This window comes from Protomyctophum parallelum (assembly GCF_964188405.1).
Source record: "Protomyctophum parallelum genome assembly, chromosome: 14".
In the NCBI taxonomy this organism is placed as follows: Eukaryota; Metazoa; Chordata; class Actinopteri; order Myctophiformes; family Myctophidae; genus Protomyctophum; species Protomyctophum parallelum.
This window is the reverse complement of record NC_139709.1, coordinates 40400225-40415727: the sequence shown is the minus strand read 5'-3', so window position 1 is coordinate 40415727 and position 15503 is coordinate 40400225. Positions and strand designations below refer to the sequence as shown.

Sequence of the window (15503 nt, the reverse complement as noted above, 5' to 3'; positions counted from 1 at the left end):
ATATTTTGACATGTATACATTACCCACTGAGACAAACACAAGTAGGCTAAGCTTAAGCTGGAATTGTGATGAAATGTGGAACACAGGGCAGAGGCCATGCAGAGAGACAAACATGAACAACATCATCTGTGCTTTTATTTATGGTGCAATTACACTAAACGTCTACAGCTTATAACATACAGTAGGCTACAGTAAATTAACATACTTTTATCATACCTTAAACGTAAACATTTACAGATGTGGTAGTGTATTATGTTCTTTCCTCAAAACCGCAACTCCCCCCCCCCCCCCCCCCTTGAGTTTTCTTGAGTGTATCGCCTAGAATAGCAGCTCACAATGCTTTGCAGCACAGCACGTTGTGTGAGCTTATAATATACACATACCGTACTTATATATTGTGTAAAGTATAAATCATGCTTATTTGGCTTAATGTTTCTCTCTTGTGGTCAGACTGTTGAAAAGCATCTTGGAGCTGGGGAGAGCCGCTTTTCTCTATCTGGTCTGGAGATGAGCAAGAGATATCTGATCACCATAATGGCCTACAGGGGAGTCAAGAGAAGCAAGGTGGTAGAGACAGTCTTTAAAACAGGTCAGTAGGGCATGTTCTCCCCGTGTCCCCTAGGGTAGATACCCTCACAAAAACATGCCGTAATCCTGGTCTCTAAAACTACCTCCTGATGGAGGGGAAAGGAACTGGTCGGAATAACGTGTCCCTTCCACGCGCTACGTCCGGCCGGGGAAATTCCCCTCTGTCAGGTGAAAAGAAGCAGCTTGGACTCCTCATGCATAGAAGGAGGCATGAGGTCAGTCCGCTGCCCCCCCAGGTTGGCAGAGGAAGTGTAGCGCCCAGGATTACATTAGATAATTGGCACTGGGTGAAAAGAAAACTGGGTTACAAAATCGTGGGATAAAAAAAAAAAAAAAAAAAACAGGTCAGTAGGCCTACCCGCTATATTAGGGTCTTCATCAGCTGTCTTAATTGTGCCCCCTGCTCCTAATAGTTGGAGGGGCAAATAGTAATTCTACATGGGTTTATAATTCAAATAAATGTACATGTAAATGTATGTATGCAAATACAGCAACGACTAAAGGGAACACAGATCTTTTGTCATGTTGTGATGTGTTGTTTCGCGTAACGTCTTGATTCACGGTATATCTGTTTTCCTTAGTTGGCCTGGCCTACCCCTTCCCCATGGACTGTGTTCAGATCATGAAAAATGGCAATAAGAAGAGTGGCATCTACACTGTCTACATCAACAGTGATCGCTCCAAACCAATAGAGGTCTTCTGTGACATGGACAACGATGGCGGTGGTTGGCTGGTATTGTTATTTATGTGATGTACATCAAACGACTCGGACATCAGCCTAATATTAAATTATGTCCATTACACTAGAGAACATCGTAGCAGTGCACCCTGATTGGATGCATTTGACTGTGGAATGAGCTTAAAAATGTAAATGCGCACACACACACACACACACACACACACACACACACACACACACACACACACACACACACACACACGTATGCGCATGCATCCACCCACCCACACACAGAAGCCACAGTGTGACTGTAGAATAGCTATTCTAAAAACACAATACCTTGTGTCCTGTGCTATTCCAGGTATTCCAGCGACGTAACAGCGGCAGACTGGATTTCATGAAACGCTGGAGACAGTACATAACTGGCTTTGGCAACATGACAGATGAGTTCTGGCTCGGTAAATATCAGAACGCTTTTGAAACTGAAACGCGCACAATTGAAAGGTTGTACATTGTACTGCAATCATATAGACCTGTTAGACCAGTTGGTTATCAAAGTGGAGCCCGGAGACCCCCTAGGGGTCCTTGGTGGGGTTCCAGGCATTCGTTAATGTAGCGTGATACATCACAATCATTTTAACCAACTTTATCCATTTATGTTGGCTATTCAAAAATTGCAGGTGTACGAGCTCACAGTGCGTCACTTCGTGCTGTAATGCAAACTTGTATCTGCTATTCTTGTATTTCTTTCTCTTATTCAATTTGGGGCTCCTTTGCATGAAGAAAGTTTGAGAAACACTGTGTGAGACAGTGGGCTGTATTTTGCGTGTCTTAAGTACAATGTCTTATTACCTAACTTGAGTAAACTAAAGACCTGGAGGCGTGATCAATGCCATTTGGCTATTCTGAGTGGCCAAAGAGCATTGATCACGCCTCCAGGTCTTAAGTTTACTCAAGTTAGGTAATAAGACCTGGTACTTAAGACACGCAAAATACAGCCCAGTATCTCTCCTCTCTCTCCGCAGGGATGGATAAGATACACGAGCTGACAAACACTCCCACACCGTATGAGCTGAGAGTTGAGCTGGGCTTGGGCTCTGAGAGGGCGTACGCCGTGTACGACAACTTCAAGATCGCCCCGGTCAAGCAAAAGTTCAAGCTCACCATCGGCAAATACAGAGGGACAGCTGGTGAGGCCATTTTGATTTCTCAACTAGCGTGAACAACGGAGGGGGATTGCACAGAGAAGGCGCCAAAGCCAGCACCGAAATGGCTTTGAAGCCAGGCAGTTAGACAAGCACAGCTGTTGGGTGAATTGTTTTGAACGGAATTATGAAAAAATTGAAACTAAAGCTGATGAGATGGGATAACACAGTGTAATAGACAGGAGTTTGAAATGCAGCAGCACAGCTGAACACAGGCCCAATAAAGGCCCTGATGGACACACACTGCATTGCCCCTTGAAGAGTAAATAGTAAACCAGCACTACATTAAATTACTACATCACATTATCACTAATTCAGTTCATGCCATGGAAGGTCGTCCATTAAAACATTGGTTGGGGCGTTGGGGGGGGGGGGGGGGGGCTTTGAAGCCAGCCAAAACGGAGGCTCAACTTTCAGGAAATTAAATCCAGGCCGCAGGGGCTTGACAGACGGGTAGTAAAAGTGATGTCTGAGCAAAATTGTATTAACCCATTCTGACCTGAGATCAGATTCATACGAGGTTTCCGCCGGACAAACACTGGGTCTGATGAACCCATTCTGACCTGAGATCAGATTCTAAAAAATGTCAGTCGTTCTTTGATTTTTCAAAAATAGCAGAATGGGTTAAGTCTAATTTGTACCGAAAATAACAATAACAACTATTTTATAAATTAGACCTGTGTGGGCGTCAACCCAGGCTGAAAACTATGCAGTAGAAATTCTACTAATGGTATTCTGCTTATTATGCTAAGATGCGATATGGCATGTCTTTCAACAGTGTGCAAACAGAGATGGAGAGGCTGCAGACTGCATCTAGCCTCTAGGGATAGAAAGAGTTATGAGCCAAAAACGTAAAGTGGGCTGTTATAGTGCCACCATGAGGCTGACCGATATAATTACAAGTTAATTAATTGTAGTAAATATTATGAACCTCCCCTCCGAGTTTTGTAAGTATAGCCCTTACGATCTCCGGGGGAAAAAATACTTCAATGTGAGTTTTCGCATTTTCCCATTCATGTCAATAGGGAAACGTAATGCACGAATAAATTAATATCAATTGAACTATACAACATTTCTCTTAGCAAAATACAAGCACACGAGTCCCGATGAAGCCAGTCATTCGGATTTGACATTATGGCTCAAGTCCGTGACACCAAAACTGTGGGACAAGTAGTCCAGCAAACTTTGGGGTTTGCTCTAGAAACGAAGAAAAGAAAGAAAGAATAAAGTGTTCAATTACTATAGTCTGGTTGCCAACCACACTAATAAACTTTATTTATATAGCACCTTTCATACATGAATGCAGCTCAAAGTGCTTTACAGAGCAAAACAGATTTAAAAAAATAATAAAATAGCAATAAAACAAGCAAGCAGTTACAAGTACATAAAACATAAAATGGCAGCAAATCAGTAAGAGCAGTGTACAGGAATTGAAACAGATTTTAAAAGTCAACTAAAAGTGAAGAGGTGGGTCTTTTGTTGTATACTGTAAAGGCTGACGTTGCTCTTTGCCCCCCCCAGGTGATGCTATGGTCTACCATCAGGGCCGTCCCTGGTCCACAGTGGACAACGACAATGACATCGCCCTGGGGAACTGCGCCTTGACCCACCGCGGAGCCTGGTGGTACAAGAACTGTCACCTGGCCAACCTCAATGGAAAGTGGGGAGACAACAGGCACAGCATGGTGAGTGAAGGTGGACGCTATGGTGTTCTGTTTAGTTCGTTAATAAGCGACATGCACAGGTGTCCCCCATCCACCACAAGGTACTCAGTCAGTCACAGGACAGAATCAAGTCACTTCAGCATTAACAGACTGAAGGAGAGTGCTCTCTCTCTCTCTCTCTCACTCTCACTCAGTGAGATACATCATTCACATGCTGTGCTCAAACATGTCAAAGCATGGAGGGACTGGCCTATACGGTGCAATTCAAGTGTATAGCTGTGGGCGGCAGGTGTTTTTGTCGGTGTGCAACAGAAGCATCCACTGGGTCAGTGATCATTACGGTCGCATTCACAGTTCACACCTCCACTTCAGTAGACTCAATCAATGCGAATGGGTGGAGAATATATATATATATATAGATCATTCTTGCATATTTAATTTGCTTTAGTTTGCCTTCACACTGGCTGTGTCGCAGCAGGTAACTTTATCAATGTGTTCAATTAATAAACTACACTACACAGTGAAATATATGGTGTTAAAAAATATACTTTGAGTAATAGTTTAGATGAGGGCTTCGGTCTCCTCATTCGACCACGTCTATCCACGGTAACACGACATCTTTGCGCTGCGTAAAATATTCCTTCTCCGTCTCCAACTGTGTTTACTCCTCATTAATCTGCCACTGCTTGCGTCATTTCCTTTTATTTGCTGCGGATTGCATTCACACCTGCAGTGAATCGAAATCAAATGCCCACACCTGCCAAACAAAGCGTACTTTCCGACAATACGCAGCAGGATTCGTTTTAATAGCAGTATAGCATCCTGGTGTGAATGCGACTTAAGCCTCAGATGGCATGCAATAGTGTTATATCACTGGGACCCCAGACTAAATCCACAATGTCAATTGAATGCAGAGAGTGTACACTCAGAGTTACATACCCCTAAATATGATATCATTTAGCTTGGGACCCCCTGGAAACCCCCCCAAGGACCCCTGATGGTCCCAGGATCCTATGAGAACCATTGCGTTATAGGTGATTGGATATACAGCGTGAGTAGAGAGCCAGGCGAGGGGACAGGATGGGAACCCACTGATAGAGGAGAGATCACATTTGAAGTATTACTTACAGTCTATATAGCCTATAATAAGAATTAGCACTGCTGGGTGCTTCATTCATTAGCACTGGGCTTTAGATAATTAGAACTGCATTTTGCCTGAACAGCAGATTTCCTACCAATGTAAGAGCTATTTGAAGCACAGGAACAGTGGATAATTTACTAGTCTGCTTCGGGGTTATATTCTATAACTGTATACTATTTTTTCCTCATTTTTATCTTTCTAATTTGGGTCAGTAACTCATGAGGATACGGACAGATTATTTGTAGCTGCATGCTGCAGAATTTATGCGAGCACGAACGCACGCACAGCTCGGAGGCTGAAGCCATTTAAGTGAGTGCCTCTGGTGTAGTGTATGATCACGCCAACAGATGGCACTAATAGCATTTTATGTCAGGTTTAGCCTCTGCCAAGCTTATCCTCAAGGCGTCTTGGAAAGTGTTAAGATCCCATAGTGTGTGCTCTGAATCCATCCAATTCCATAGGAGAAGATATTTCTCCAACCCTGCATGAGACTCATTCATTAATACCAGGCTGATAGGGTCACCACAAAGAGTTCATCTTTTAGAACGAAGCTCATTTGAGCAGTTTCTAAAACGTTGTTTCTCAGCACCCACAAGGGCATTGTTCGTCTCGGAAAGTCCAGCTACAAATAGAATCTTACCTGAAGTGTTCTTTAATTTATCAGCATATGAATAGAGCCAGTTGGAGCCTCAAGTTGCTGAGTAGAACATGGTAGTGGAGGGAATAGTGATTTCTTGTATTTCCTTCTCAGTGTTTCTTTTTTTGGGGTGTCATATGAATTAATGAATGCTGTTAACCATTATCATCACCGTTACATCACAATCATCATCAACTACAAATGCTGTCATCTATCTATATTATATCGTTTCTTGTCGGGTGGAAACCAAAACTGTGACTTTTATCAGGATTCAAATAAAAGATCACACCCGTGTGAACTGAGTGGTGCAACTATATGTACTGTACTGTATTACTGGTACTATATTCGTATTATAGTACCAGTATTATTATTCTGTACTGTACTGTACACAAGATTAACACCCTCCTCCCTGTCCTCTGTGTGAGTGCGTGCGTGCGTGCGTGCGTGCGTGCGTTCATCAGGCAGTTGGCGCGTACGTGCGTGCGTACGTGCTGTCATCAGGCAGTTGGTGCGTGCATGCGTGCGCATGTGCGTGCACATGTGCGTGCGTGTCAATCAGGCAGTTGGCAGCAGCAGCTGCAGGTCAATAGGTCATGGTACAAACAGACATTTGGTGCTCAAACAGACAGACAGACAGACAGACACCAGCAAAAGTAGCAGATCTACAAGGTAAAAGGTAACGTCTAGCTTTTTGCCGTGTTATCAAGCTTGTGGATCTGCTACTTTTATAAGTAGTGCATTCATTTACAAAAACACAACAAGTTATGGGTTTATTCATGAATTAAGGTTTTTGCCCGACAGCAACGATATGTTATTGTTTTCATACTACAATTTACCAAATCTCTGTATGTGTGTCTGTCACTCTGTCCCGGGCACCAGACAGTTCACCGCGTTCGGTCTCAGTTTGTCTCATATGACCGAAAAACCACGAGTATCACGAATATCTCTGTCGGCCTGCGGATCTGAAGAGAATGCACAAATTCTCCGTGCGTTTGGGAGATTGTATGCATCGGCATCCGTGATTGGCCGACCCAAACTGTGGGCTTCACAGATTGGCGGAGCATCATATAACGTTTGTGATATTTTATTTGATATACAAGATACAATTCACAAAAGTGCAGTACAGAATTCTCAGGATAGCACAGAAAGTCGGAGGACTTAATTCCATTGTGATCCATACAATAAATAGTTACAGCATATGGTATCTCATATGCCATGTGTTTACTATTAAAATCACAATAACAATAACATTCGCAACAAAGAGAGGTACTGTATTCCTGACTTGCATCGTTCCTGTTGCATGACGTGGATTCACTCACATGTTCCTGCCAGGCTATACCTGAGTAGGCCAGCGCCGGTCTCATCATTTAAATTTGAAATCCGACCTTTCCTATAGACTAATCCAGGAACGGATCATGGTCGCAGCTTACGTATTTCCTGTAGGCGGACTCGACGTAGCTGCGGGGTTTAAACCCTCACCAGGCGCACCTCTTCTACTATAGTGAACGGCAGAGTAACTGATGTTAGTCTGCCTCAAACGTTACTCTTTACCTGCTTTTTACTAAACACTAACATTACAAAGATGCCCAGAACATCGGGATGAACCTGTGTAGTTTATGGCTGCTCCAACAGTAGTGGCAACATAAAAAATAAAAAAAACAGAATGTTTTAGTATGAGGTATAAAGTACAGCAGCCTGGTGTTCATAAAACACTGAAAGATTGGGTATTGGGTAAGACTGACGTTATGTATCTTTCAGGACCTTTCACTGCTTTGTCTCAACCATTAATCAATGGCTCTGGTCTCAGCCACCGCGGTGGATATTTTGACATTCCGTTTATTTTTATTTTTTATGTTGCCACTACTGTTGGAGCAGCCATAAACTACACAGGTTCATCTCGATGTTCTGGGCATCTTTGTAATGTTAGTGTTAAGTAAAAAGCAGGTAAAGGAGTAACGTTTGAGGCAGACTAACATCAGTCAGTCTGCCGTTCACTGTAGTAGAAAAGGTGTGCCTGGTGAGGGTTTAAACCCCGCAGCTATGTCGAGTCCGCCTACAGGAAATACGTAGGCTGCGACCATGAGACCCGCTCCTAGATTCGTCTATATGAGTTAAGCACTAAATTAGACTGTATACTTAATTGGCCGTGGCTATACTCCATATTTGGTCCACTTCTTTTATCTCTCTGTGCCAAATCTCTTTGATGAAAATAACTACAAGATCTACAAGCTCACACACCACGTCACAATGCTTTGTGAGCTTCTATTTTTTGCCAAATTCTCACCCGAGAAAAGGGACTCTGCATTTCATTTGATTGCTGATTATTCATGAAATAGTTGTTAATGTTTTAGACGGGTACCATACCTAATGAGAAGTGTCTCTGATCCCTGGCGTGCAAAGACAACTTCACTTCGAGGCGTTTTAAATTTGCAGTTTTGTTTTGGATCGCTGAGGTGAAACTGGAATACGGCCCGGATCCATCACCTCCAACACATTCCTCAAAGTGCGTATACCAAAATGGCCAGTGGCTTTTTGCAGCCTGACGGGGCAACGGAAAAGCAGTTATTACTCCATCCAAAATGACAGCCTTCTCAGTATCTCCGCCCGTGTGTTGCGACAGCAGGTCGGCTTGCTGGTACGGTCAGGAAACTCTTGTTAGGAACGGGAACGGCTATCTGCTATCTCACAGGGTGTGTGATTCTCTCTCTCTCTCTCTCTCTCTCTCTCTCTCTCTCTCTCTCTCTCTGTCTCTCTCTGTCATATTCTACCCATTTCCCGACCCCCCTACACACACACACACACACACTCTCTGTCAGGGAGTGAACTGGGAGCCATGGAAGGGCCACCTCACGTCCCTGGACTTCACGGAGATGAAGATCCGACCGGTGGGTGCCTTGTCCAGCAGAAAGAAGAGATTGCTGATGGCAAAGGAGGAGCAGAACAGAACCACAGCCTCTGCGGGCAAGAAATAAGATCAAAGAATACCTTCCGCTGCACCACCACCACCACACCAACTGGCCTTAGCTGTTTTCTTGTCATCACGTTAGATTCTGGTGGTTTTCCCCTGCTAGTTAGAGTGGTATTCACTAAGCATAACTTGTGTGAGACTTAAACAACTGACATATGGCTGATTTCTACTTAGTTGCACGTGGGTGTCACATTACCAAATATACTGTGGAAGATCTACAAGCTCACAATGTAGATCTGATATTTTTGGGGCGTGATGTCATGATTATGAATTGAATACCCAGGACCTGAATGGAAACGCAAAGGTTTTTTTTCCCCGGTGATGTCCTTTTGACCTATAGGAATTCATAGTCCATCATATGTGTGACATTATGTCTTCTGGCTACAGGAACTCATAGTCCAACACGTGTGACATTATGAAAACTAGCGGGACACAAGTACTTTCTTTGGCACCACTGAACATAGTGATGTCAATTGTCAAGTGACTGATGACAAACTCCCGGGTTTAGTGTGATTGTGGGAAAACAGCCAATAGACATCTCTTTTGTGGTTTATTCTTAAATCAGTGCAGGTTCTGCTTCTTTGAAGTGAGGAAAACCGCCATAGTTCAAAAAGGTGTATTGGAAATCATTGTTTTAAAACAATAATAATCTTTTCTTTCAGCAAAAAACACCCTAATGCCGATTCCAAATTGAATCAACTCCATGTGGAATTTTCTGTTTCAGACAACCAAGAACTCCATTTAACTTTAAAACTTTTACTTTCTTTACCCAAGTGTGGTAGCCCAGCTATGGCCTTGTCTTGAATATGATATTTGTATTATATTTGTTTATTTCATATTCTAATAATTCTATGAAGGCGGTGAAGAGCTATTTTATATATGTATAGTAGTATTATCATAATGGCAAAGGGAGAGGGGGAAAAAAAGTGATCAAAATTGATCGCTTGTTTTATCAGACGGAGTCGGGTGAAGACGATTAGCCAGAACGTGGCCCGTCTTTATTGATTATGCGTCTGTCTGGCTCTGTGACATAATGCTGCCACTGTACCATAAACACTGCCACATCACATTAGACTCTGTTGGAGAAGCTAGGTGGTAGAATTGAACAGCCATATTGCCCCTGTCTTACTTTTGGGAGGACAGTGAATTTCAATCAGTGTTAAACGATCTGTATATATACCAACACGATTCTAATTCCCTTTATCATTTTCATGGCTTTAATAGCCAGTTGTTTTTCGATTTTGGAGAGCTCGCTAAGAAAATTAATACTGCTTTGATTTTTTAAATGTTTCACTTCAGTAGCCTACATTTTTACACTTTACTGGAGACTGTGAGTTTATATCTCAAGGATGGAGCGATTCAATCAATATTTTTTGTTGTGATAGAATTGATTTAGACCCCCCTGACCATCACACACTTGTTCTGTGATCTAATTTGTGTTGTTTTTGTTCTTCTTAATCTTTGTTTCCCCTGAAGTTTTCCCCTGAAGTTTTTAAATCCTCAGTTAAATAGTTGACTTTACTGAAAAAAGTCACAGATTTAAAAACAAAATATTATGAAAATACTCTCTGCTTTGACGATTTTATTTTGAAATGGATATTGCAGTTGTCAAATAAAGAACAAAAACTAATTAAAGTCATCTGATATGAAACCCTGTCAGTCAGTACCATTTTTTCTTTTTTTTATCCCACGATTTTGTAACCCATTTTTCACCCGTCAATCAGCTAATGTGATCCTGGGCTCTACACACCCTCCACCAACCTAGTCCCCATATATGGGGGACATGGGGAGAGCAACGGACTTGAACTCATGCTTCCTTCATGCCTGAGTGTCCAAGTTGCTCCTTTACACCTGACAGGGGGGAGTTTCCCTGGTTGGACGTAGCGCGTGGAAGGAACACGTTATTCCAACCAGTTCCTTTCCCCTCCATCAGGCGCCCCGGCTGGCCAGGGGGAGGCAGTTTAGTGACCAGGATTACTGCATGTTTTTTGTGAGGGTACCATTTTGATTATTATGTAATTATTAGCCTACTTCCCAGGGAGAGAGGAAAAAGCTTGTTACAATTATAATTATAATTGTATGGATGTCAGGCCCTGTCAGCCCATTAACTATGATACAGACATAAGTATTACAGACAACACTGCCATGAACACAACACAACAACACTGAACAGATTGACTAGAATTTAAGTATTGAATGTGGTTTAATCCCATTCAACAAGTAAGTGATAGTTTTTGGTTAAAACAAAAAAGTATTTAGTTAAAAGGTTAAATCACTATATTCTGATAGTAATCATTGCTATAGAGTCAGTGTTTGTTCAGTAACAGGAGTCTCTCGGTCTCAAGCTCTTTAATAAACAGAAATTTCATTTTCAGGTAGGGGATGAAATTTCATCCAATCACGAGAGAGTAGCCATTTTTCATCTTCATTTTTATAGTGTCCCAGTTCCAATTTTGTCTGCTCATTGCTTTGTGTCATCAATTCCAATTCCATTTGTTTAATCATTATCCTTGACAGCTTTCTCTATCCTGATTGGATAAAATTGGTATCCCGACCTTGAAATGCATTTTCTGTATTATAATGAAGCTGGAGAGACATGGAGACTCCTGTTACTGAACAAACACTCTATAGCAATTAGTACTATCGCAATCTAAAGCTTTTTAACACTTATTTTAACCAAAGAAAATCACTTATCACACTACCTTTAAAAGCTTAAATCTAGCCAATCTTCCATCATCCCAATAAAAGAATGTGCAACTACACTATAATTCAGAAGGAACGCCTCATTTGACAGAGATTAAAGAAAAGTCTACAGTGACATCAGAAAACGTGAGCTTGAATATATTAAACTGCTAACCCCAACAAGAGAACCTCAGCATATTATGTTCTGTCTCTTGTAACACTAGAGAGCGTGAGGTTGCACAAAACCACAAAACAACTACAACATAACAGTTTATATCTCATGAGTCATTATGCCTTCTTTCGTCATACTGACAGTAACAGGAAATAACAGGAAGTTTGTTTGGTGCCTTGTCTTATAGCACAGCTTGAAATGTCTCGTCAGAATATTTCCTCTTCGGAATATTTCAGTCTGCACAAGTTTAGTACCGTCCTAAAGCTAATTTGGCACTACAGTTTTAGTCACTAAACCTATGGGAAGAACATCGATGCTATTACAATTCAGATATATTCAAGAAAACCAAATTGCATCCACGGAGGCAGCACATCATCCCTATAGGCCAAATAAACAAGATAAAACAGTCTGAGTTAGATCCAATCAAATAAGAGCAGTGAAAAGTAACTCTATGACACTTATAAGGAATATCACTAGCATTTAATTTCATTTTTATTTTGAATTGAAAAAGCTCACAAAAACCTATTGATGCAATAGGCCCTGACGGCCACAGTGACTCTCATTACTTTAAGGAGATTGGTTACTGTATATCCATATACCTGTAAGCATAATATGCCACATCTCTCCACCCTCACTCTCTGCCTTCCTGCCTCCATCTACTCCGTGTGAGTTTTGTCACAATTGTGTTGAGAAATATTCCCCTGTTTTGCATGGTAACTGCAAGGTTACCATCCGCAAGGTTGTGGCAACCAAGGTTAAGGCTGAACCCCTAATTGCTCCCAATGTGTTGGTTGGTGCCTTGCATGGTTTCCCCTGTCATCTGTGTATCAGTGTGTGTGAATGGGTGAATGTAATGCACAATCTATGTAAAGCGCCTTGGATAAAGGCGCTATATAAATGCACCATTTACCATTTGTGCGTGCGCAGAATGGTCTGCCTCAGTGCTATGACAGTGGTATATCTGGGTTCCTCCATGCTTATCTACCACCCTCAGGCCCTCCACGGTGCAGTGGTTCAATGTCTATGCATTTATAACGCTTGTGTAGAATCGAGTATGTCCACATCCCATATAATGAGACCGTATACCAGCTGATGTACTGGAGAGTCGGTAACAAGCAAAACACAGCAGCTCAAATGCTTTGAAAATGAATGTTTCCAATGTTGCTATTGGTCAGCCACATTGACTCAGACCGTGGCAAGTCGATGCATAATGGATGGGAACTCATGGTATGTTTCCCAGGAACTCATCATAATCTTGAATGTCGAGACACTGAGCGCGGGGAACAGGAAACCAACCCCTTCTAGTGAACGAGTTCTGTAATTGGAGTTGAATTTCTGCGTTGTATTGTCAAACGTCAACATGTGAAATCATAATGTGTCAACGCTTGCTCTTTAAGGCTGTAGGTTACTGGAATATGTGCTAGCTAAGGATCTCTCAAAGTAGAAATATTTGATGGCAATTCAAGATTTTGTGGCCTAGAAATGGTATCATTCCAAATTCAGTTATGTCCATCATTTTGTGTTCTTCGGCTGATGTTTGAAAAGCGGCCTTTGAGATCCTAATTTGGGACATGCTTCAATTGAACAGGAATAATTGTTGCCGCTTTCATCTCCCTGATTATCACATTTGTCGTAATTTGTCTTTCTCCTACCATCTCCCATCTGTGCTCAAGAAGTGTGCGTGTGTGCGTGTGTGCGCGTGTGTGTGCGTGTGTGTGTGTGTGTGTGTGTGCGTGTGTGCGTGCGTGCGTGCGTGTGCGACACACTGATGCCCAAGGTTGTGTGTGATGTGCTTTTTCCATGGTAATGTTCTAACAAGGCAGTGTTTGTTCAAGAGGGTGGAGCACTTGAGCTCAATGTGTCATGGAAGGAGTGGCGGAGGAGAGGAGACTGGAGAGTAGAAGAGACATAGGGGAGGGGAGGGGAGGGGAGGGGAGTGGAGGAAAGGAAAGGAAAGGAAAGGAAAGGAAAGGAAAGATGAGAGGAGACGAGACAAGAGGATAATGTTCATGCTATATACAGTCTACCACTCTCTGTAGCTATGCTGTCTACAAGGTTCAAAAGTGAAGGAATATATAGACATATGGATATGTCACACACACACACACACACACACACACACACACACACACACACACACACACACACACACACACACACACACACACACACACACACACACACACACACACACACACACACACCCTCACACACACACACACACACACACACACCCACACACACTCACACACACACACACACACACACACACACACACACACACACACACACACACACACACACACACACACACACACACACACACACACACACACACACACACACCATGAGGACATGCAGTGTAGTTACTCAGCATATCTTATGTCGGCTGCAGTTGTTGAATGGAGCAGTCTACTTATAGAGCGTGTGACAAGCTTTGAATGTAAAAACAGCAACTGCATGCCATGAAGCACAAAACGCTCTATGAACTTCAATTCATCTTAATAATGAGGAAACAAGATTCAACAAAGCTAGAAAAAATACTTTATTTTCGTCCCGGGTTTCTTCCACTCTGTGCTCGCCTTTATCACTCTATCTCTCTCTTGTCAAGATAAATTATGCATGCAGTACAACCAACAAAGCAAGGCCCGGACACATTATTTGAAAAATGATCACCTCAGCACTTTTTACCCCACCGTGTAACAACAGAAAAACAGTCTAAATATACATCCTCATGCATAATTGGGTGAGATCAAAAAAGCACTGCTATCCTAGCTAGAGACACTATCTAGAATGACAGATTTACTGTTCAAACAAATGATAAATCCCCTCCCTCCCAACTCCCCTCACTGTGATCACAGCCAACTGACAAGGAAAGCTGAGCAAAGGGAAGGAATATTTTCTCTAAACCCCTTGACTTTCTGCAGATATATTATCAAAGCTACACCAGCAAATGAAATGCACAGTACATAGACGAATTCACAGAGGGGTTGCCCTGGGCGCGGCCATTACTGAGGTGTAATCCATGGAGCAGGTGCTCCGTAGGCCAGGTGTAGCTAATCAGTGCTGCCGCACTTAATGGTATACACCTCAGTAATGGCCGCACCCAGGCAAGCCTCTGTGAATTTGACTATAAGGTAGGGGAGTGTGAGTACTGTCTTGAAAGACATCGCAAATACAGCCTAAGAGATGTGGAGAGAAATAAAATGAAAGTGAAACGTGCTCTTTCGACTGACCTCCTGAATGCAAAAAAAAAATGTCCCTAGCAGCTACCAGGCATTTCAGGCAGAAATATAGGTTAGCTCTAAAACACTACATGGAAGACGAATAATAGACTAATGGAGCTTGCTCATGCACTGTGAGCTTGTAACTGCTACAACTGCTATTCTCGCCAATTGCTCACCTATTATGACATTTTCCAGAATAGGGTCTGTAGGGTTCAGGTGGTGGTTCTTCGTATTCCATGGCCAGCTGCAGTGATACAGACAGGGCAGGAATGTTTTGCCATCAGTCATTGAGTATCTATTATTATATGACCTGTGGTTGTGTGATTCTCCTGTCAAGCACAGGTGTGACATTTGTCACCGCTTTGTGTGTCTGGTCCTGTAATGAGCTGCTGCACGCCAAACTGACTATAGTTGGATTCATATTTTGTTGAGATGATAATAGATCAGAAATCTTACTGCAAGGTTTGGCAAATACAGACCATTTGGGAGAACTAAATCTGTAGGTAGGTTCAGATTAGATTTTTTGGTGCAATAACACAA

At 42.4% G+C, this 15503-nt stretch overlaps 1 protein-coding gene across 5 annotated transcripts in view; it reads left to right on the top strand.

Annotated features, from left to right (window-relative positions):
• Positions 1-9216, top strand: part of tnn (tenascin N) — a 55105-nt gene extending 45889 nt beyond the window's left edge. For all 5 annotated transcript variants that reach the window (XM_083782362.1, XM_083782365.1, XM_083782364.1 and 2 more), the window contains 6 exons: positions 451-589; positions 1170-1321; positions 1629-1725; positions 2293-2457; positions 3994-4157; positions 8731-9216. In XM_083782362.1, the coding sequence (XP_083638488.1) occupies positions 451-589; positions 1170-1321; positions 1629-1725; positions 2293-2457; positions 3994-4157; positions 8731-8886 (873 nt within the window). In that variant the 3' untranslated portion in view covers positions 8887-9216. The remainder of the gene's footprint in view (positions 1-450; positions 590-1169; positions 1322-1628; positions 1726-2292; positions 2458-3993; positions 4158-8730) is intronic.
• The last annotated feature ends 6287 nt before the right edge of the window (positions 9217-15503 follow it).